Source organism: Corylus avellana, chromosome 2 (assembly GCF_965113065.1).
Source record: "Corylus avellana chromosome 2, dhCorAvel1.hap1.2, whole genome shotgun sequence".
NCBI lineage: Eukaryota > Viridiplantae > Streptophyta > Magnoliopsida > Fagales > Betulaceae > Corylus > Corylus avellana.
Window position 1 is genome coordinate 15,637,415 of NC_142491.1, and position 24,663 is coordinate 15,662,077.

Consider the following 24,663-nt stretch of genomic DNA (forward strand, 5'->3'; position numbering starts at 1 on the left):
CAATCGTTCAAATCCAATCTAACTTCAAGCGTTCTTCTCCAACTTCGAATCCTAGTTGAATTCTAAATCCTCCTTAGAATGTTCTCCTAAATATGAGATTCTTAGAAAGTCTAAAATCTCACACTCTACACATTGATAACCAGCTTTAATATCCTTAAGTTATAATTAAAGTGTATTTAGTATCTGTTTGGGTGTGCGTTTGAGGGGCCTAAAAATGTGTTTAATATTTAAAAAATTCATTTGAAGAAAAAAGTATCTGTTTAATTAAAAAAAATTGAAAGCACTTTTAAGAGTTCAAAAAGCTCACTAATGGTCAAAATGCATTTTTGGTTAAAACTTAATTATGAAACTTTTGATAATTGGAGTTTTTGATTTAAAAACTATAATTATCAAACACAATCTCAATTAATATATTAGAGTATTATACTCGTTCTGCTTCTTTCTCATGTTTGGGCCCAAACTTGCTGGACAGAATTGGGCGCATTCGTTAGGTTTCTACTTGTCGTTCCAATGGCTAGATGATTGCGTAATAGGCCTAGGCAAAATGCAATAGGCAAAAGGGTCATTTGATATCAAGATGAGGATCGGTATGGCCCACCGTTTCGTATGCTTTGTATTGGATTGTGTTGCTGTATGGTACACATATTGGTGGTGGTGAACAAGTCCATCGCATCTTTATATAGGGTTTTGGATCTCTATCTTCTGCTAACAAGCCATCTTCTTTAAATTCAATCAATCGTATCATCCAGAATCACTCAGGTTTGAATTCTCGAGGGTTTTGTTTCTTCTTTTTTTCGTTTATCAATATATTATCAAGAGGGCTTACATCCTCGTTTTCACATTCTTGTTTCGATTCAGCTTTTCCTATGGCTTCAAATTTGCCCAAGGATCTTACTGCCGGTGAGCTGCTGCTGTACAACTGCCTTTGTATTTCTTTATATATATATATTGTGTGCGGATATATAGGTACACCGTAGATATACCTCCTCCGCCTTTGAGATTTCTGTATAAGCGAGTTGTATTTGGATCATCATCTTCCCATTTTAGGGTAAAGAGATTTGCGTTACGTACAAGATAGTATAATTGGGTTTAAGAAACTAGGAATGAGTAAACTAGTATCTGCAGCGCTTGTGATTGTGGTTACGTTTTATTGATCTAACAGAATATCTTCTTTAGAGCCATCTATGGCATATGTTAATAGGCGGGATGGGGTGTTTAATTTGTAAGATTATGATCAGAGAGATTTTTGTTATACGGGTCCCCTCTTGGTCATGCATACACTTCTCTGAGTTAAATCTTAGATTCAAGTTCATAGCCTTCAAGTGTACTTGCATACACTTGGTGTAATTGCCATAGGATTTTCCAATTATTCAATCTTAACTTATGTTTTCCAGATCATCTACTCCTAGCCATATGATTTGTCTAATATTCATGTTTAATTTTCCAAGCGGCCTAATCCTAGTGAAGCCTTAGTTCTAGCAATGGTTGTAGTTCATTATGAGAAATTTGTGGCTGGTGTGAGATAAACTTCGTTACTGTTGGTTCATGCCTGTTACCATTTTTGCATAACACAAACATAATTTCTATTTTTTTCTTTATTAGGTAATGTAGGACTTGAATGCTATTAAAATCACAACTACCCTAATCATTTTTTTTTTCTTTTCCCCTTCTGCATTTCGTGAAATGAGTTGCTAGATCTTCATGATGATAAATATATAAGTTTGCAACTACAAGAGTTCGATGTCTTCTGAAATTTTGCTTTTAAAAGTTGTTTTTAGAAGCTAGGAGCATATTGCACAAATCAATCTAGGTTTTTATGCTATATTGATATTGGCAAGCCTTCACAAGATGGAATAATATCTATATAATTTATTATAAAATGTGTTGAGGTATAGAGAGAAATTGCAAATGTAGAGGTTTAGCTGGTGAACAATGCCTACTGGGATTTCTTGGTGAGCTTGTTTCAATAAGGCTAAGTTTTTAGCGTCCATAGGTTGCTGGCAGCTGAAAAATATGCTCCAAGAATTTCCAGAAGCTTCTAATTTTAGAATTTGGATTGTTAAGGTGTAGAGTTGGAGTGTAAAGAAGGTCAGGGTTATTAAAAGTAGGGATTTGGTGCACAAGATTGTTAGTGTTTGAGAGAAATTACAGCATTGTAAAGGATCAATTTAAAGATGAAAAAGATGGATGAAGTTGCACTACAGTGCATAGAAGGAAATGCCTTATATAGGATTAATATTGCAATAGTCCCTTACAGGCTTCAAGACCCAGTGAAAGTTATTTGAGGCGATCTCTATCAAACTATATGAAAGAGGAATATCTCCCTACTAATGTATAATTGTATAACAGCCAAGGCAAAAGCTTCATTCTATACTTCTCTTTTTATCCTTGCTAATGTATTAAAATTCCTAAATTATTTGGACTCTTATAACCTTTTTGATAAGTAATAATTTATTGAAAATAAAACAGGCAAAGCCCTCATACATGAAATGTATACAAGAGAGACAACCATACTAAAAGCTTCTTAAATCTAAAAGGTTCGAATTGGAAAACAAACACTTATAACTTATATCTCCCTATTCTCAAAACACATAATACCTTGTCCTTTCCTCTACTTTCCTTCCTCAGCCTTCCCATCTCTCCTCTTATTAAAACATCCAAACAAAGGAATTGATAACTATTTTCTCTCAGATCCTCTATGACCCCTCTTATCCTCTCTTCTCCCGCCAAACTCTCACACATAGTGTAACGGTGAAGGGTTTATTTGGATTTTTCATGGCGACATTCCTGATAGGAAACATCACGTCATGTTGATGTATATGTGTGTCTTTAAGTGATCTGCTTGAATTGTGTTCTTGTAAAACACCCTATTTATTGGACGTCGTTGGTATTTCCACATTGATTTTTTTAATTTGAGATGTTCATATACTGTTCTCACTTATATCATATGTTCCTTAGATAAAAAATCAGGTTCAACAGAGAACAAAAGTACCAAATCTGAAACATCCTCTGGTGAGATCCAGTCAGGACAAAGAAGAGCAGCCTCTCCACCGGGAGCTGGGATTCCTGCCAATCCTTTTGATTTATCTGAGACATCCTCTGGGGACGTCCAATCAGGACAAAGAAGAGCGACCTCTCCACCAGAAGCTGGGATTCCTCCCAATCCTTTTGATTTCTCAGCCATGACTGGCCTGCTTAATGTACAATGTCTTGCATCTTGCTCTTGATTGTTTTAGTTGTTGAATCCAATAAGGTCGTTCAGTTAACAACTCTTGTTGCATTGATATTTTTTTTTATTTTTTATTTTTTATTGTGTGAGTTTCATAATGTGAGTATATGATTCAGTTGTTTTTCAGTAGAGATAATTCTGTATTTATTTTTAGTTTGGTTCTTTTTTTTTGGAAAGAGAATTTGACAATAATTTTAAGTGGGCAAAAAAATTGTTTGCTGAATTTTTGTAATTGATTTCGTTAAAAAGTTTCGATGATATTACTCTTTTGTGTATTTATTGCTAAAGGTAAACATCCAATTTTTTTGTTATGGGAGAATTGATACAAATGAATGGTGACCAGTTGGTTTGGGGTAAGTAGCTTTAAGAATAATTGCTTCGTTGACCCAATTGTGCATAGACCTGACCTGTTGGTTAACGTAGTGCAAATAAAAAACTTAGCCCAACCATGTGATGAGGCCCTCCATCAAAAATCAATCTGCTTAATGTACTTTATCAGTATTATGTTTAGCATTTTACCATATATTTTTTTGAGTGTGTAAAATTTACTTAACCAATCTATTTGATAAGATCTCATAGTTATCATTACTGGTTTGTGACATCCTTATTGAGTCACTTATTTATTTACCTTCATTGATCACCTGTCTTCTTGACTTGTTGAGATTTTAAAATCATAAGATTCATGCAACATAAATTACTTTCATGTACTAGCAACCTTTGCAACACCCATCAGTATTTGACTGTGAAGTTATATGTAATTTGTACTACAGCCTATGTTCACTTCTTCCATAGGGTTGAGGATTTTCTTCATCCAATTAATAGAAGTACCTTTATTTGTTTGCTTGTGCAAAAGAGTTTAAATATCTTATATTTGCAAGTCTTAAAGAAGCTTTATTTTGGAGATTTGAATCACATGACAATTGTTTAGCATCTCTGTGGGGGATTAATAGGATATTTTTCCAAATTTATAGTGGGATGGATCAATTGTTGTGTGGTGAAAATATTTAGAAAATTGAACGAAAATGACATGAGATGGATCAGCCATGCTTTATGGTATTCTTTGTATGTTTAGCATTGAAGAAACGTGCACATAGGTGAATTTAGTTCCTTATTAAAGAAAATGTGTGAATGTGTTCAATATTTAATGGGCCAAGTGACCAGAAAAGAATGAATAGCAGTATACATATTGGCATTTATGAGAGGCTGGAGATGGCTGCAGTCGAAGCTAAGATGAGATAAAATGTTAGCTAAGATGATATCCAGATTTGGTCATGTAGATAGGATCAATGTCTGTCCTGTAGAAAGGGGGGCAAGAAAGAAAGGTGATTTCACTGCAGCTAATAGATTCTATAGGGATTGTTTGACGTTGTCATAAAATGTTGTCTTTCATCTAACGAATAATGTAAAAGTGTAAGGTGCCCCCTTGTACACAAAATGTATATAAGAGAAACCACCTACCTAGTAGGAGCAAAAAGAACGAGGAAACAGCTCAAACTACTTTATTGAACTCTACTTGTGTTTCTCTCTATTTTTTCTGTGTGTACGTTGAAACTATTGCTATGCACAAACTTTCAGTTTTATATATTAAATGGGTCAATCTGGACTTTATGAGCCAAGCCACCTCAATATAGGGTTGGGCATTGGCCTGCTTGTGTGTGTTAGATATGTTGATAGGTGGTTGCACTTGGCATGATGGATTGTGGCCTCAAAGTCCAATCAGTCAAGGAAACCGTGTGTTCAGATTGTTGAAAATATGGATTGCATGGTAGGGAAAGAGTATAATGTTGGGCATTACTTTTGAAGTTGATTTTGGAAAGTAACAACTCTAGAATTCGGGAAATTGGAAGAGTTCTTCTAGTTTAAGGTGGTTGCTTTCATGAAATGGCATAACAGATATATGAATATGACATTTGATGCTTATCCCCAACCCAACGCCCTCCCTCTCCCCTCCCATGTTTTTCTCTGAGTCTGAACTTGATCTTGATTTTTAAAATCGAATTAAAGTCTTCTTTTAGTACTTAAAAAATATGTAATGTGTGAAATACACAGGATCCAAGCATTAAGGATCTAGCTGAACAGATAGCAAGAGATCCCTCATTCAACCAGATGGCAGAGCAGCTCCAGAAGACTTTTCAGGGTGCATCCCTTGAAGAAGGCATCCCGCAGTTTGATACTCAACAATATTACAACACCATGCAACAGGTTATGCAGAATCCCCAATTTATGACCATGGCTGAGCGGCTTGGTAATGCTTTAATGCAGGTATCTATGTTCTTTTGCCTTGTATAAGGTATTCCTTTTTTGTTATTCTTGTCTATGTATTATAAAAGAATGCCATGGGGGATATCAAGTCTTATCACTTCTCAGGATCCATCAATGTCTCATGTGCTTGAAAGCTTTACAAATCCATCAAACAAAGACCAGCTTGAGGAGCGAATGGCACGCATCAAGGAAGATCCATCTCTGAAGCCTATTTTAGAAGAGATAGAGAATGGCGGTCCAGCTGCCATGATGAGGTTGGAAATATTAAGATGCCTTTCCTGCGTTACAGTATGGTGTAGCGGTTGCATTCAATTTGACTCTAAACTTTCATTCTTTAAAGAGGGTTAAATTCTGGTATTGCAGGTACTGGAATGATAAAGAGGTTCTGCAGAAGTTGGGTGAAGCAATGGGTGTTGCAGTTTCAGGAGATGCTGCTACTTCTGCTGAAAATTCTGTGCCAGATGAAACTGAAGATTTGGGTAATGAGGACGAGTCAATTGTTCATCAAACTGCTAGTGTTGGTGATGTAGAGGTATGGTACTGCACATTTTTGCTCTTATCCCTTTATGTGCTATTTGGTTGGTCATTGGAAGTGCAATCAGAGTTGGTCATTTTCAGTAAAAAAAAAAAAAAAAAGTTCGAAAATCTTTCTTATAAAGTATCAAAAATTTGACCAAGGGGATTGGGTAAACTGATACACACTCTCTTCCCCCAGTTTTATGAGGAAAGGAGGATTAATTTGAGCTAGAAACGGTTACAACAAATTGAGACACAAATGGATACAACAAATTAACAACTTCCCCTATAAAAGGTATATGACAAATTAAGACAAGTGGATTTATACCATGCCTTCCCATGTTGCTGGGGTAAAATTCTTGGATTGCATAATTCAGCTACATATGAACAATTGGTCATCCTTCTATCCTTGGTGGTGCATGTAAGCGTGTCTATTGTTTGTTATTATTAGAGTTTTGTAGGGCTGGCAATTTGGTTTGATAGGTCGGGTTTGGATTGACTCACTTGACCGGCCAACCTTTTACGGGCTAATCCTGTTAGATGAGGGACAACCTATTTGATAAACAAGTCGCATCAGGTTGACCCGACCCAACCCGCATAACCAATTTAATAAACAAGTCATGTTGAGTTGACCCAAACACGATTTGTTTGAAGGAAACCCTTTGACCTATTTGGGGGGGGGGGGGGGGGGGGTGGTTAAAATTGTAAAATAACTAAATAAATAATCGACTTTATAAACTAGTACCCATGGGTCAAGCATGTTGACCCATGATTGACCCGTTTATTAAATTGGTCAAGCAAGTCGACTTGATTATGACCCAGTCCCGAATATGCAAACCATAGTCCACTAATTTCGTATTGGGTTTACGGGTTATGTCAAAAATTGACAGCCCTAGAGTTTTGTTCTTCACTCTGAGTTAGGTGTTTTGAGTTTGAGTACGGATTAGATTAGAGTTATGGGGTTGTAAAGGTGTTGTTCAATAGAATCCTAAACTTTTGAGATGGTGGTGGAGGGTAGATCTTCTAGGGTTCGAATTCATGTCTAGGGTTCGAATTCATGAAAGTTGCCGGGGTAATGTTTGATACATGTTCTTGGGTAAGGCTGACAATTGTTGGTTGTTAGCCACCATAGAGGAATGCTACGAGAGATGGGAACGTTGGTGTTTTGGAGATTTTCCAGACTTGGCTCCCTTGTTGTCCTCGCCCAACACTACTCTAACAAGCATTCACGTATCTTGATCGTGGAGGAGCACGGAGGAGGTGGACGGAGGGGTCACATCCTTGTGCTGGAAGGGAGAAATGGCTAAGGGTGGAGGACCTTCGCGGCGGAGCTGCACTGGATTGTTAACCTTATTCCTCCATACATCTTTGAACAACTACTTTTGTTTTTCCTTTGTGCGATTAGTCATTATGATTTCCTTTTATTTATTTTTTTGCTCCTACTTGTTTTTTCTTTTTTGCTTCTATTTGTTATCATGATTTCATTTGACGAATAGTTATAATTATACTTTAGATATTACTTGTAAAAAAAATGTGGGTGGGGCTAGGAAGAAACTTCTCAATATCAAACATTTTATATTAGGTGCTTTTGCCTTTCTGTTGAATTTGCCTAATTAAGATGCGGGGAATTTTATTTTATTTTTTTCTAATTTAATTCATTTAAGCTGATTGCTAGAATTGATTTCTTCATTCTATGTCATTTAGGGTTTGAAAAATGCACTAACCTCTGGTGCTGATAAAGATGAAGAAGATTCAGAGGGAAGGACAGCATTGCATTTTGCATGCGGATATGGTGAGGTATGACAATCTCCAGAAGTTCTCTTACTATTTCCCTATTTTCCCATTAGTAAAAACTCTTTTTTTTTTTCTTTTTTTTTTAAAAAAATTTTATTTTAAATATCACTTTTTAAAGTTGTGGCATACATATAGGATGGTTAGGCTGTTTTGATATGAGGAAGTGCTAAAATTTTATTATTATTTATTATCTTCTTCATCATTATTATTTCCGTTATTATTATTAGTATTATTCTTATCATTATTGGCAAAAGTTCCATTCATGATGGATGGGAAATCTGATGGGTTTGCTTATGTCCTAGATAAGCCCAAAGGTGTCTTTGAGTAAATGTTCATATCATCACCACTTGGGATAGACATTGTGTGGCAACATATTAACATCCCTTTTCACCTGTACCAAGATTATGAGAAATGGCATTCTCAGACTTGCCAAGCAACGGAATGAAATCTCTAACATCCTATTTCATGGAATGAGATTAAGTGGAATGGGATTTTGTTCTACATTGCATACATAGTTTGATTCTTTATTTCGTTCAGGGTGGAATGGGTTGTTCTATGTTACCATTTATTAGGATTTTGTACATGGGTTGGGCTGTTCCTAAGCTTCATAAACGAGATTGGAGGGGCGGGGGGGGAGGAATAATACTAAGTACACCCCAGATATTGAAGGGATTATTATAAATGGTAATCAACACAGTGCATGGCAACAAAACAAAGTATTCATAATGGGAGGCAGGCCCTCCCCAAAGTTCCGTCTAATTCTTTTGCAATTATTTCATTTGGAGAACTTCCTCGAAGTTCCATCTAATTATATATTTATAATTAAACCTTCAGCCTGTAATGATTAAGAGAAAAGCGCTAGCCATATCTGCGCTATCATCCCAAAAGGACTAGTTAATTTGGAGCTTTCTTAAAATCATTTATAAATCCCGGTTTCACCTAACAAATAAGCGTTTTTCAAGGTACTCCTAGTTTTGTTTTTGCTCACAAGCTCAAGGCTTTGAGGCTGGATTTGATGAGGTGGAATGAGGAGGCAATATAGGAAGGAATAAGAGAATTCTCCTTGAAGATCTTCAGGGGTTTGATTTGCATGAAGAAAGTATGGCCTTGGATGAGGAGGAGTTAGTGAGGAAGGTGGAGGTGGTTTGAGAATTAGAGAAGCGTACTCTTATGGAGGAAGTGAGTTGGAGGCAGAAATTGAGGGTGTTGTGGTTGAAGGAAGGTGATAAGTGCACTAAATTCTTTCACTCCATAGCCAACTCTAATAGAAGGCATAATGCTATTGATACACTTATGATTGGAGACAGCCCTTCTTCTAATCAGACAGAGATCAGTGAGCACATTGTAGAGTTCTATCAAAAGCTCTTTTCTAAGCAATGCAGGTGGAGGCTGAGGGTGGATGGTAGACCCTTGGACTCCATTTCGGAGGTTGAGGCTGGATGGTTGGAGACTTTGAAGAGGAAGAGGTTAGGAAGGTAGTGTCAAAGATGAATGGCGACAAGGCGTCGGGTTCGTGATGGGTTTTCTATGGCCTTCTTCCAAGTTTGTAGGGATGTTCTGAGGGTGGACATTATGAAGGTGTTTGGGGATTTTCATGCAGGAGGGATGCTCGAAAAGAGCCTCAATCACTTATTCCAAAGATTCCAGGTGCTATTGACCTCAAAGATTTTCGCTTGATTACCCTGTTGGGAGGCATCTACAAAATCATTGCGAAGGTGTTAACAAACAGATTGAAGATAGTGTTGGATAAAATTATCTCCAAATTGCAGAGTGCCCTCATTAAGGGTAGGCAAATTCTAGATCCTATTTTGATTTCTAATGAATGCCTTGATAGTAGGTTGAGGTTGGGGGAGCCATGGGTGATTTGTAAGATGGATCTAGAAAAAGCTTATAATCATGTGAATTGGGATTTTCTGTTATATTTGCTTAGGAAGTGTGGTTTTGGGGGGAAATGGTGCTCTTGGATTGAACATTGCATTTCTTTGGTGCGATTTTTGATTTTGGTTAATGGTTCGCCTAATGTTTTTTTAGTAGCTCCAGGGGATTGAGACAAAGGGGACCCCCGTTCTCCTTTGTTGTTCGTCTTTGTGATAGAGGTTCTGAGCAAGATGATCTCAGCGGCAGTGCACGGGGGACTGCTAGAAGGATTGAAAGTTGGTAATGCTTCTTTCTCACATCTTTTGTTTGCCGATGACACCTTGATCTTTTGCAATGCTATGCCCAGCCAGTTGCGTTATTTGCGGAGCGTGTTTTTGCTGTTTGAAGCTGCTTCCAGGCTGAAGGTAAACCTGGCTAAGTCGATTTTAATTCCGGTCGGGAATGTGGAGGAAGTGGGTACGTTAGCTAGTATTTTAGGATGCGGGGTTGCATCTTTGCTACTGAAGTATCTCGGTCTTCCGTTGGGAGCCTCTTATAAGGCCAAGCATATTTGGGATGGTGTTATTGAGAATGTAGAATACAGGTTGGCTAGCTGAAAAATGATGTATTTATCGAAGGGTGGTAGGGTCACCCTCATCAAGAGTACCCTGGCTAATTTGCCTGCTTATTATTTTTCTCTATTTCCTATCCCGGTGAGTGTTGCTAAGCACATCGATAAGCTACAACGCAAATTTCTATGGAATGGTATCGGCGAAGAGTTCAAGTTTCACTTGGTAAATTGGGCAAAGGTTTGCACTCCAATCAAGGAGGGAGGGTTGGGTATTAGAAATTTAATGGTGTTCAACCGTGCACTTTTAGGGAAATGGTTGTGGCGCTACAGGATTGAGAGAGATGCTTGGTAGAGAGTGGCAGTAGATTCGAAGTATGGGAGCTTATGGGGTGGGTGGTGCTCGTTTGAGCCTAGAGGAGCTTATGGGGTGGGGTTGTAGAAGAATATCAGGAAAGGGTAAGAGAGTCTCAAAGGCTTTACTAGACATGTGGTGGGGGATGGAACAAGGATTAGCTTTTGGTATGACTTGTGGTGTGGAGATTCGGTTCTCAAGGTAGCCTTTCCAGTTTTATATGGAATTGCTTGTGAAAAGAATGCTTCAGTTGCGGCTAATATGGAAATGTTGGGAGGTTCAAATCAATGGAATGTGAGTTTCACTAGAGAGGCACATGATTGGGAGTTGGAAGTCTTTGCGTCCTTTTTGCAGGTGTTGCATTCAATCAGAGTGAGACAAGGTGTGAAGATAGATTGTGGTGGATTTCTTCCAAAAGAGGTCTATTCAAGGTTAAGGCCCTCTTTTATTATTTGGCTTGCAATGAGGGTAGGAGATTCCCTTGGAAGAGTGTGTGGCGGACACAAGCTCCTACGAGAGCGGCTTTTTTTGTTTGGTCGGCAACTCTAGGCAAAATTCTGACCTTGGATAATCTCAAAAAGCGTTACGTCATTGTGATAAATAGGTGTTGCATGTGCAAGAGGAGTGAGGAGATGGTGGATCATCTCCTTCTTCATTGTGAGGTTACTTATGCTCTGTGGTATGCCATCTTTAGTCGCTTTGGGATGGCCTGGGTGATGCCTAGACGGGTATTTGATTTGCTAGCCTATTGGTGGTCTTTTGGGAGGCGGAGGAGTGCTGTAGTGTGGAAGATGGTGCCTACATATCTTTTTTGGCCTTTATGGCAGGAAATGAACAATAGGTGCTTTGAGGACTTGGAGAGGTCTTTGGAGGACATTTTATCCTCTTGTTTTTGCACTATGTATCTTTGGACTATGGCACATCTGTTCCCATTGTCGATTAGTTATGATGATTTTCTTGCTCGCTTTTCTTTTTCTAGTTAAGTGATCTTTTGTATACTCCTTGTGTACCTTAGAGCGCTTTACGCTTTTAATAAAACTGATTATTATTTATTTATTTTTTGATAAGTAATGATGTTATAAAAAGCGCAAAGGGGCGCAACCCATATACACGGGAAGTATACACAGAGAGCGCCTAAGAGGGAGAGAAATGAAAAAGAAAATCCGAAAAACTAATCACTAAAGGAGCTAGCCAAGCGGCCGTCCAAGAGTAAAGAGTAAAGAAGAAAAAATGAGTCAATTCCTCTATGGTCCTAGTGGAATTATCAAAACATCTAGCATTTCTTTCATTCCAAATACACCACATAAGACACAGAGGGATCATCTTCCACACAAACTGATTATTATTTATCAAAATAAATAAATAAGCAATGTCGGGTTTAACACCCATGAGCATTTATTATAAACTACCCACTCTATGTGGGCTACTCATCTCTTCTCAATATGAGACTGGAGTATTACAAACTCCCCTCTTCCCCCTTACACCCTTAACGTTCTCGTCAGGATCACGTCATGTGGTGCTGACAGTCCACATTGCACATCACTAGGTGACTGATGCCATTTGTAATGACCCAAGGAAAAGCACTAGTTATATTTGCGTTATCACTCAAAAATGACTGGTCAATTTGGAGCTTCCCTAAAATCACTTATAAAATTCAGTTTCATCGAGTAAGTAAGCTATGTGAGACTTAGCACCCATTAACATCTATTATAAACTACCCACTCTATATGGGCTACTCATCTCTTCCCAATATGGGACTGAAGTGTTACACAGCTTCCCTTCTAACCATTCAAATGTTGCACCCTAATTTTCATGTTTAATAAGTGGATGGTGTTATTTCAGCAGTGTTATTGCTTGCTTCTACACCAATCATATTAAGTTTGCCACACCTTCGCAAGTTATGCCCTGGTGAACATTTTCCCATTGTTGTTAAAATGCCAAACTTTGAACCTCAGGCTTGCTTAAGCTGTTTTTGATGCCATGGCGAAGCTGATTATGCTGGGCATTCCCGAGGAAATCTAGGACTTTATGTAGCTGGTTGCCTAATCAGAGAAGAATAAACATAGTTGGGCAGATTCTCCCTTTGCTTTGATGTGTGTGCACTAATAATGTGGCTGAACTATGGGCATCATTCTGATGTTATGACCATTTGAACCGAGACAGCATTAGTAGCTTGTACTAAACAGCACCCTTGCACAACCAGCCATAGCAGCCTTGGTAGTTTAAGGTTGGAACCGTTGAGCTATGACAGAAAGAATTTGCTTATTGTTGCTTGCTTCTGTATCAAAGTGGGCACAATTGGTGTCTGGAGTTCAGTTAGCTCACCAGATGGTGTCTCTGTCAAAGTTAAACCTTGTTCATTCCCCAGCCTGACCCAACCCTTTGGGCTTTAGCAGTACTCTTTTAAGCCTCCTCGGTGCATAATTGCTTGCATAATCAGGGCTGTAAGATACTGCTTTATCTAGTGTGGGCATAGGTGCTCTTTGTAAAAATTCTATGCCGTTTAGATGGCACCAATTCAATTCTTCAAGAAATTAGATGAAGTAATTGGGATCATGAAATGGGTTTTTGAATTTTCTCTAAGAAATTGGCCAAGTTTGAGCAGATGCACTTGATTTTATTTCAGGTGAAGTGTGCTCAGGTCCTACTTGAGGCTGGAGCAACCGTGGATGCTTTGGACAAGAATAAAAATACTGCACTTCATTATGCAGCTGGTTATGGAAGGAAGGAGTGCGTTGCACTGCTGCTGGATAATGGTGCAGCTGTGTAAGTCAAAAGCTTATTAATTAATCTTTACCCATCCATCACCTAAGCGCTGATTTTTGAAAAAACGAAAAAAAAAAAAAAAAAAAAGGCCAGTCACTCAATGTGTACCTTTTAATTTTTCAATTTTTTTTCTTCCCTTTCTGCAGGACTCTCCAGAACTTAGATGGAAAGACCCCCATTGATGTCGCCAAGCTAAACAACCAACACGAGGTGCTGAAGCTGCTTGAGAAGGATGCATTTCTGTAACTTATGTAGGCATGGTGGCATACATATGTTCTGATTCTTGCATGTCATAGGCCTTTTATTGTGCGTTAGACCAATTTGCTTTGATCGGCATGAGGATGTAGTCACCACAACTTGATGCATTGTCTATACTATATTTACTCTGATTGCCACATTGCATGAATTTCTTAGTAACATAAACGACCTTCCATGGCGTAGCCCTATATGTGGGATTTAACATGTGCTGTATCTCCCGCCTCTGTTGCTTTTAACTGAGATTAACCCCTACAAACAAAAAGGAAGAAAATAAAAATATGAGGAAATTAGTACTTTAGGTGCCGCAGGTGGCTTGTTCCAGCTACCTTTTCGACCAAAACCCATTACCAGAGTCAAAGAATTTACGCATTTTGGAGCCTCGGTAGGTCTGATTTTCTAGAGAAAATTGAAAGTCTTGAGAAAATCTAATGGGACTAGATGATGTAGAAGGGAAGCAAGAGTGAATAATCCTTTTGGAACCTTCACGTGTTTTAGTGGACTTTGCTTAATTGAGCAAGTAGAGCGGAGGAATCGAGCTCGTTGGGGAAATTAAAATTCTCTTCATCCTCTCGCGTGGACGCTTAACTCACGGAGAGAGCTTGATCACAAACACAAAATCACTGGCTTGATCACAATTACAAACACGGGCATCGGTGTGAGAAATTTTTCTTTGGGTCTTGCTTCATCCCTTCTTTTTCTTCTCACAGTTCACTAGATTCGGCTTGCAAAGCCACCAACTGCGTTGTCTTCTCCTTCAGTTTCGGCTTCAGGGTCGTCGATGAAATTGCTGCATACGGTTATGAAGAGGAAGAGGCTGGCAAGGCTTGCTATTCCGGTGGCGTTGTTGGGTTTTCTAGCTACAACGGAGGAGAGGGAGATGGGTAATGTGGATTACAAGAAAAGGAGAAGAGTGGCTATGGAGGATCTGGTTTTGGGTTTAACGTTATGGCGTGTCATTGCTGCCCTTAACGTTCTGGTTTTGGAGTCCGGTTTTGGGTTGGATGATTCAGTGTTTTGTGTTTATTCGATTTAGCGAAATAAGTTGAGGTGTCAAAATTGTAGTAGATGCTGTAAATGAGTGGATTTACATCACATCCTAATTGAAGTTATTCTCAACATGTTAAACACAAACTTGGTTCTATTATCATTTAGCATCAACAAAAGATATAAAAGTACTAACCCATTTTCGAAATTCTTAACCCTTGTAACGTGTATTTAAGTACTGTTTATGGTAAAGAAACTAGATTTTTAAATTGAAAACTCCCATGCATGAATTTATCCTTCCTCTTAAGTAAAAATACTACATTTACTGTTATGAAACTAGAAATATGGTTAAGCATATTAAGATATAGGATATACAGAAGAAAAACCATGCTTAAAACAAACAAGGAGGTAGGATTTAGCCTCTTACCTCAAGGGAAGGAGCCTCCCACCAAAGAAACCCTCTCCCTCCAGGGTTTGCTATGAGAAAATATGACAAAATGGGACCTACAGTTTATCTTAGGTCCCCGTAAAAAAGACTCCATGCAAGCTTAGGACAAAACTTTAAAATTTTTCAAATGCACTTTGATCATTCAAAGTTGGATCTTGAATGTTCATAAACCGAAGGTTTCAGTCATTCAAAGTTGGATCTTGAACATTCATAGACAACATGTTTTGATCATTCGAAGTTGAATTTTAAACCTTCGAAGGCAGCATAATTTTTTTTAATACTTTGCATGTTTAATTGCTAGGAACTTTTTGCTCTAGTGAGCTATCTTTCAAATATGTTGTTAAAATATTTAAAAGTTCTCGAATTTTAATAAAACCAATTATTTATTTATTATTAAAATAGACTTTTTTAGGTAGGGTGTTACACTTGTTTGGTACTATATCTTTAACTTGTCTTGTAATGAGTTTTGAGAGTTCTTTTATAAAACCTCTTTTTTCAATAAAAAAACAAAGGTTGATACAATTTAACCAATAGAACGAGAGTGGGATGTGAATGTAATATGTAATATTGCTCTACTCATAAAATATTTTTCCTTGAATGTATGTGGTTGAGAATATTTATTTAATATCATTTTTTTTCTTCTTCCATTTATTTTCTCTTTTTAAAACAAAAACATTAAAAACAACTCAGAATACAAAATACTCATAAAACACTCAAAATTACTTGCACTTTTTATGTTACATTAAAACATTAAAAAAAAAAAAAGTGATAGATCCAAAATCCATTGACAATTTCTTCGGGCTTTTCCTTCTTCTTGGGTGCTCTCTAACGAGCTATCCTCTAACACAAAATCTAAGAAATAAGGATTAGAGGCTTGCTGAGATCCGGCAGATGATAGCTTTGATACTTAAGTCAGTAAGATTGTAAGGCAAAGAGGACTCTCTTAAGTTATAAAGTGATTAATACTTGGATATAAATTGATGGTGACGATGGGAGTTTACCTTCCTTCTTATACCTATGTTTACTTGGCCGGGTAGATCAGAGCATATGCACTCCTCCGCTACATGTTGTCTTGTCACCGAGTTTCTTGTGGTTATTTGAAAGTCACTTGCTAGCTCGGGCTCGGGTCAAGGAGTGTACCTGCTCCTTTCCTCCATATCGCAATTTGAGAGGGTCCTATTCTCATAGGGTGAGAAAGGCAATTATTGCCAGGAGTAATGGTCCAGTGATTTCGGCCCGTGCCCACCAAAACGCACTCTAAAAATGATTAAGGAAGTCCATATGTAAAAGCGATGTTTTGCATCATCTAATAGAAGGTATACACATCAGCTAGTTACATTTAATAGAATAAGAATAAAAACACATGATTTTTTTCTTTCTCTCCTACTTTCTTTTCTTCTTTGGTTCATCATCACCGAAAATTTTATTTTCTCTTCTTCTCTTTCTCTCCCACTTTCTCTTCTTCTCTGCCGATGGTTATGGCGTGACCCACAGCTGGGTCTGGTCGTGACCCAGCTGTGAGTCACCTCCTCCAGCGCTGTCAGTCACCTCCTCCAGCGCCGTGAGTCACTTTTTCCGCCTATTAGGATGATAAAATTCTTAAAGTGTTAACTTTTCATCTCTAGATTTTAGATTTGAATCAAAAACGAGTTTTGAAGCATTAGAAAATGAATTTTGAGGTATTAAAAACGGTTTTGAGGCGAGTCACGGCCGGACAGACTCACGGTTGGGTTTGGCTAGTAGGGGTGTTTTTGTTGTTTGATGTGATGTGTTTGTTCTTACTTTTATTTTTTGTATTTTTGTTAAATTGATGATGTGTCAAATTGTAATTAGATGCTTAAAAAAAGCTGGTTTAGATTGGACCCAATAGTAAGGACTCTCGATTGCACCTGAATATTCTCAAACCAATCCGAATAAATCCAATTTTTATTTTTTGGGAGGGGATGTAGGATAAAGGTGTTAAAATGAGAGACAAAAGAGTCAGATATTGAGTCTGCCGCAAAAAGAATAGAATTAAGATAATGAGGAGTTTGGAATGTGCAGCGCGCTTCCCCAATTTTCAGCGTCACCGTTATTATCAGTTGCTTCCACTTCCACTCGTCTCTGCTTCTTTCCGCAACAAATCTTCACAATCTTTCAGCACCTCATTACTAGTTCACAAATGCAACTGGATACGGCTCAGCCCTCCTTGTGCTCTGCCTGAAAGTGGACACTCCGAATCTCTCCTCGTTCACGGCGACGAGGATAAAGATGAAGATGTGGCCATGGACAGACCAGCAACAACAACTGCTGTCACGGAAGATGCTAATTCCGCAACAATAATTTCCTCATGCTTGGTTGGTCTTCTTACCGGCATCGCTGTCGTGGTCTTCAACAACGCAGTACGTCACTTGCTCCCAATCCATCTCCAGGCCTTTCTTCTCTTTTCTTTTTTAAAAATTTATTGAAATTAATATTAGAAAGAGATTAATCTTATGGATTGATTGATTGATTGATAAAGGTCCATGAGATACGTGACTTTTTCTGGGATGGGATACCGTCTCGAGGTGCGTCATGGTTGAGAGAAGAGCCCGCTCAAGTAATCTGGATGCGAGTCATTTTGGTCCCTGCTTGTGGGGGCCTCATCGTAAGCTTCTTGAGCCTGCTTCGAACTGCTCCTGCTCTGCAAGTGGACCAAGACTCTTCTCCTCCTCCTCCTCCTCCTGCGACAGCCATTTCGTTTTCCCTACTTAACAATAATGTTAAATCTGCATTGCAACCATTCTTAAAGGCACTTGCTGCTTGTGTCACCCTCGGCACTGGTAATTCCTTGGGCCCTGAAGGTCCTAGTGTTGAGATAGGCACTTCCATTGCCAAGGGAGTTGGCTCTTTGTTCGACAAAAATCCCCGTAGAAAGCTCTCCCTTGTGGCTGCAGGATCAGCCGCCGGAATCTCCTCCGGTTGGTAACTTCTCCTTTTACGTATAATTAATATTCATCCATGGTCATGGAAATATTCTAAAATTTGTTCATCTACTTCCATTTCGGCTTTGGTTTGGGAAGTCTCACAATGCTATGGCTTGTGCAAATTGCTATGCATGAACATCTTTTTTTTATTAACAAGTAGATAGCATTTGTGTTTGTGTGGTTATGGTTCGCAAGAAAATACAGCATATATAATACCATTTCTTGCGTTCTGTAAGAGACCAACTGTCTCGTGTTTTTTTCTTTTCTACTACAATTTAACATGCTGCTGATATATTGATTGGCCCTTGGTGTAACAATCAATGTTCGTCTCATTGATCTACCTATTATCACTTTTCTATTTTCTCTATTGAAGTTCATTTTTTGCTTACACAGGGTTCAATGCCGCTGTAGCTGGCTGTTTTTTCGCTGTAGAGTCAGTGTTGTGGCCATCACCAGCGGAGTCGTCAATATCACTTACAAATACCACTTCTATGGTTATACTAAGCGCCGTAATAGCTTCTGTAGTTTCAGAAGTTGGTCTTGGTTCTGAACCAGCATTTAAAGTCCCGGATTATGACTTCCGCTCCCCTAGTGGTAAAATATAGACTTTTTCTAGAGGCAACACAATTAAGCACACACTAAAGTTACTAAACGTACTGGTCTACCGTGTTTTTGTTGTAGTAGCATCTATTCTTTTTCTTTATTTCTGTGAAGTTCTAGCATTCCACTTTTTGCCTCTGCCAGCGTGGCTTTCTGTGTGTGTCATTACCAGCTAGTTCTTTTAGTCTAAATCATATATATACATTTATGGCCTTTTAATGTTTATGCAGTTTCTAATGGATAAGTAAAACCTTACAACTCTGTTCTTCTAGTTGACGCATGCATATCTCTCTTGTTAGAGCATTCCCAGCAGCTTCCCTGTCATTTTCCCTAAACTTAAGGATCCAAACTACTTTATGCTTCCCTATGTCAATATGCACCCCAATAGCTTCCCTTCGTCATTCCCTATATCATTAAAATATTATTTTTTTTATTTTACTTTTTTATTTTATTCTTTTAATTTATTAAACAAACTTTCTCTCTCTCCCTCATATTTTCTTCTTCTTTCTTCCCGTAGCTATCTTCTTCTTCCCTCTACTTTGGATTTTTTGCCCTTGCTGGAAGGGAAAATTTTTTCTGCAGGTCCTCTTTCTGTCGGTAGAAAACCAGTCCTTGCTGCAAAATTTTTCCATCTTCTTCTTTCTGCCGGTCCTCTGCCCTTGCTGCAAAATCAAAGGACCCATCTCAACCTGGTAAATCAAAGGACCCATCTCAACATTTCAGAACACCCTAAGCAAACCAAATCACCATGATAACCAAAATTTCCCTTCAAAAATCAAAGAAACCCATATTATGATTCTAATCGAAAGCCATCCCAAGCAGATCAACCCTCAATCCAAAGCAAGCACTCCACGACTAGAGATCCTCCAGTTTGTGGCCGCCGCCTGAGTACTCTTCGGCGATTTCTGATACTCATCCATGAACTTCCAGTTTGTGGCCGCCGCCTGAGTACTCTTCGGCGTGCTTGAACAAAGAAGAGGAAGCAAGACGTCGAAGACGAAGAAGAAGGATTGCGTGCATAGATAGCCGTGAGAGGAGAGAGAGTGTTTTTAGAATTAAATAATTCATCAGGATCGGTACAGTAGAACCCAAAACATTGGGTTCTACTGTAGCATCTGATTGTTTAGGGAACAATATAGGGAGTCTGCTGGGGACATTTTTTGCGATTTTTTAGACATATTCCCTATATATAGGGAACAGACTCCCTTATAGGGAGTCTGCTGGGAATGCTCTTAAACTTTTTCTTGGACTATCATGAATAGAAGAATAGGCATTTTTTTAGTTAAAATGTCGGTTATATATCTCCACTCATCTCAGTAAGATATTTTAGATATAGAATGGGCCATAACTATTACTTTTACTAAATAAAATGACTAGGCACCTCAATATGCCTAGTACTAAAATGTCAGATATCTGTTTCTGTATATACAGTATGTGTTTTGTGTAATTTAAATAATCTATGTTGATTTCGAATGAATGCTCCTAGCATGCCAGGATAGTTTCAAAATTGAACAACTCAGAAAGTCTGTGCCAGGATTTTGGCCTTGCTCAAACTTGATCTAATTTAAAAATAGACCATAGGTGAATGAATTAAGGACTGCTTAAATCAAACCCTTCACAGTGCTCTGCTATCAAGAAAATAAATAAGGGTCTTGTTTTGCATTGTGAAACATGTACTTAATGCATTTTCAACGTCTCTCTCTATTTTGGATAACTAATTGAATTGGTTCTTATATTCTTCTTAAGCAAAGATCCTTAGATTTTCACACCTAAATTAAGAATAGGGTTTCTTTTCTGCGTGTCCAAGTCTAAGGTGTTTGGAATTCATAAAATGAAATCTCATTCCTTCCTACATATCATTTAGTCCGTTGATGAGAATGATGAAAATAAGCCCGAGATCTTGGTTTCGAACCACCATTTTCAGTGCTATCGTTACCACTACCGTGCTTATTGCCTGTTCTCTACCATGCTATTTACCAAGCTGCTATAGTCGTAGTCTTCCACCACCAAGGCTGCTGACACCACCAACACGACTAATGTTGCTCTACCACCAGAGCAGCCCCCCCCCCCCCCCCCCCCCCCCCCCCCCCACTTTGCTGCTGCCACTAATTCCTCCATTGTTATCATAGCTGTCATGTCCACCATAACCACTTGCACCGTTGCTTTTGTATCAGCCATATACTGCTAACATTGTTGCCTCTGTTACTACATCACCATTGCTGCTATCAACAATATCATTATTGACACAGGAACTACATCTCTCTCCACAAGACACATGGCATAATCAATGAGTCAACCAACGTTGTTGCCACATCAGACGATACACATCAGTGCCACGTCAATTAAGAAGGCTACGTTATTAGTAAAAGACATCAACATCAAATAAAAAAAGTAAAAAAGAGCTGTGGTGGCCACCACCCCTCACATTTGGGAGAGGGGCTGCGCCCTTCAAATCAACAAGGGTCGGCTGTGACGCCACCCCTCATTTGCGAGGGATGGCTACCTCTCATTTGGGAGGAGTGATCCTCCAGATGAGGGACGACCGTCAAACCCCCCATCCAAAAATGAAAGAAAGGGCTGTCAGGGGTGCTAGTTGCCCCTTTGAGGGGCCACCTTCCCTTGCAGATGAGGGGCCGCCACCACTCACAGATGAGGAGTAGCAACCAACTTCTTTTTTTTTTTTTCTTGTTTATCTTTTGTTCATTTTATTTGATATAGATGTGCCTTTATCAATAGCGTGGCCTTTTTTAATTGGCGTGGCTCTTATGTGTATCGTTTGCCATGGTAAGGTTGGCTGATTGATCGATTATGGAACATGTCATGTGGAGAGGGGCTGATGTGGAGGTCTAACGGTTTTCGTCTATCATATGAATGGTAGGGACCATTTTAGCAGTTAGCTTACTCTAGGGATCTGCAGGATAATTTTGATACTCTAGGGATCTATTTGGTACAAGTGCAAACCCCAGGGATCATACTAGTAATTTCCCTTTACACATTTATCTCAATCAATTTTAAATAAGCATTTTTCTTCCTCAAATAGCACTTTTTTTTTTTTTCCTTCCCCTTTTTACTGAATTAACATTCATATTTGTACAAATCCCCCCTCCCCATAACAAAAGAGAAATGGCTAGCTCTGCCACTGATAAGAGGTTAAGCTTGGAATTGCATATACCTAGTGCTATCTTTTGTTAAATATTGTTAGGAGAAACTATATTCATTCTATTAGATAGAACTTTTTGTGAACATAGCCTCAATGTTTGTAGAAGTTTTATCAACTTTTTATTTGAAAGGTAAGATATTTACTGCAAAAGTTATTGAACTGTCTTTCAGAGCTTCCACTGTATTTATTGTTGGGTATGCTATGCGGCTTCGTTTCGTTGGCCTTATCTAGGTGCACATCATACATGTTGGTAATTGTTGACAATCTTCACAAATCCATTGGCATACCAAGGGCTTTGTTCCCTGTACTGGGTGGCTTAATTGTTGGGTTGATAGCATTGGCATATCCTGAAATCCTTTACTGGGGCTTTGAGAATGTTGACATTTTGTTGGAATCTCGGCCGTCTGTTAAAGGTTTGTCAGCTGGTCTATTGCTTCAGCTGGTAGGAGTTAAAATAGTAGCAACCTCTTTGTGCCGAGCCTCTGGATTAGTAGGAGGCTACTATGCCCCCTCCCTCTTTATTGGTGCTGCAACAGGCATGGCATATGGGAAATTCATTAGTTTTGCAGTTTCTCAGTCCAATTCTGTGATTAATCTCTCCATATTGGAAGTGGCATCGCCACAAGCATATGGCCTGGTACTGCTGCTCTATCCCATTTTTATTTTAGCAGGATATAGTTGTACCTTCAATATTTTGAGGCCTGGCTTATATCAATGCATAAATTTGAAGGGTTCTACTGGAGACATTTGGTAACCCGAGAACAGAAATCACGTGATATTGGAAGAAAGTGACCTTCTTTGCAGTAGAACTATTCAGTATTTGTCCATGATCCCCCACCCCCCAAAATCTTGAACAAGAAGCTAAGTTAAAGCATGAAGTGGATAGAGCTAAGTGTTGAAATAGGTCGTTGGCCCAAAATTGTTAATTGAGGTTTTATGGATTTCATTTAAATATAATTTCTACATGATATAACGTGTCAAAATTCAAAATTCAAAAAAAAAAAAAAAAAAAAAAAAAAAAAAAATTGATGTAGCTTTTGGGGGCTAAAAGCTTACTCTTTTTCTAATGTTTCCTGTTACTAGAATATACTATAGATGGCCAAAGACCATGATACGGTTGATCATTGGGGAGCTTCCACTTGCAGGTTGGAATGGCTGCTACTCTTGCAGGGGTGTGCCAGGTACCTCTCACTGCAGTTCTATTGCTTTTTGAATTGACACAGGACTATCGGATAGTCCTGCCACTACTTGGAGCTGTAGGGTTATCCTCATGGATTACTTCTGGACAGACGAGGAGAAGAGATGTCACGGAGACTAAAAAACTCAAGCATACTAATTTTCCTACAACCCAACAACCTGGAATGTCTTCCTGTTCTACAAGTGGCCTATCTTCTTCTTCTGCCCTCTCTGAGAAGGCATTTAGTATGAGTAACCTTTGTGAAGTTGAAAGTTCTCTTTGTGTAAATAATTTTGATATTGAAGCCGAAGAGCAGGAAAAGAGAATATCAGTTTCAGAAGCCATGAGAACGAGATATGTGACTGTCTTAATGAGCACTTCACTTAAAGACGCAGTAAGTCTCATGCTTACAGAAAAGCAGTCCTGTGCAATGATTATTAATGATAATAACATTTTGATTGGTTTGCTGACACTTGGAGGCATTGAAGAGTTCAGCAAAATTGTGAAAGCAAGAAGCGAAAGGCCCAAGGTAATGGCACTTCTATCATTTTTAGAGCGTCTGTTGCGCTGAGTTTGATAGAAATCAAGTACTGGGGAAAATAAAAATCTGGATACATTATACAATTGGTAAAGGGAGAAACAGAGAAAATGTGTAGTTGAGTCATTTTGAAGAAACTCAAAGCAAATCAGGAAGGGAAGAGAAGAGTGAAAATGAGAATGATTTATTGTGACTTCCAGATTGAAGTCCAACTATGAGTAAATTATTTTTGCACCTTCTTGTCACCTTGTGAGCTTGACTAGTTGGTTGCTTCTGTTACAGGAGCTTTTAGTATCTGAAATGTGTACTTTGGATGAGGAAATATGTCAAGTACCATGGACTGCTACACCCGGCATGGATCTTCTTTCTGCCCAAATGATTATGACTAAGTATGGTATGAGTCAAGTCCCAGTCGTTATGGAGCATTTTGAAGATCTCAGAGGGCACCCAGTTGGCCTCTTAGATGCAGAATGTATCAACGTAACTTGCAGGTTTAGTTACCAATTTTTTACTCTGCCTCAACACTAATCCAATTAGAAAAAAAAAACAAAAAACAAAAACAAAAACAAAAACAAAACAAAGCAAGGTGATAATTAAAACGATTGCTCGTTCGAAATGAAGAAAACTACTTCTATTTCCTGTTTTTGTAATTTCATTTCTGTTTCGTGTTGGCTGACCTTTTTGGTGGTGGGTGCAGAGCTCTAGCAACTAGAGAATCCCTCAGCTAACATTCCGCAGTTGAAAGGCAGTCACTCGTTGAGGACAGAGAGTCTGTATCGCGTAACCTTTGCTAAGATGAACCAGAATACCTGACAACAAGATATTTCTCGTCTCTGAGTTGTTGGTTTTCCTGTCAACCCAGCCCACACAAGATTACGCTGGCACACGCCTGGTTGCTGCCTTAGAGGACCTCATCTCACATGGTGAAAGATTTTTGCAAATTATGTTTATTTCTAAAATCATTAAGAGTTGGAGTCCCACAATTTGGGCTATATAACAAAGGAAGGTAATAGCTTTTCTTCCGTATAGCCATGGCACTAGTCTTGGCAAGTGCCATACGCAATCCATGGAGAAAAAATAATGGCAAGATTAGTCGAGTTTCCAAAGGATATTGAGATGGTGTTAAAGCTATTGCAGCTTATGCTCATAATCGGCCCGAAAAACGGTTTTCTCTTTAATTAAATCATTTTGGTTTTCCTGTTGGCC

The 24,663-nt window shown here is 38.6% G+C and overlaps 2 protein-coding genes across 2 annotated transcripts; both read left to right on the forward strand.

Moving 5' to 3' along the window:
- The first annotated feature begins 627 nt into the window (after nucleotides 1-627).
- On the forward strand, nucleotides 628-13,809 carry AKR2 (ankyrin repeat-containing protein 2). Its single transcript, XM_059589537.2, has 9 exons — nucleotides 628-759; nucleotides 859-900; nucleotides 2,959-3,200; nucleotides 5,279-5,491; nucleotides 5,597-5,745; nucleotides 5,855-6,023; nucleotides 7,712-7,804; nucleotides 13,208-13,347; nucleotides 13,494-13,809. Exons 2-9 carry the CDS (start codon nucleotides 867-869, stop codon nucleotides 13,591-13,593), a joined length of 1,140 nt encoding a protein of 379 aa, XP_059445520.2. The 5' UTR covers nucleotides 628-759; nucleotides 859-866; the 3' UTR covers nucleotides 13,594-13,809.
- Nucleotides 13,810-17,056: 3,247 nt separating this feature from the next.
- CLC-E (chloride channel E) lies at nucleotides 17,057-24,655 on the forward strand. The gene is made up of 7 exons (XM_059579375.2): nucleotides 17,057-17,418; nucleotides 17,538-17,976; nucleotides 18,376-18,576; nucleotides 21,913-22,379; nucleotides 22,888-23,448; nucleotides 23,740-23,948; nucleotides 24,155-24,655. The coding sequence occupies exons 1-7, from the start codon at nucleotides 17,059-17,061 to the stop codon at nucleotides 24,183-24,185; spliced, it is 2,268 nt and encodes a 755-aa protein (XP_059435358.2). The 5' UTR covers nucleotides 17,057-17,058; the 3' UTR covers nucleotides 24,186-24,655.
- Nucleotides 24,656-24,663: the final 8 nt, after the last annotated feature.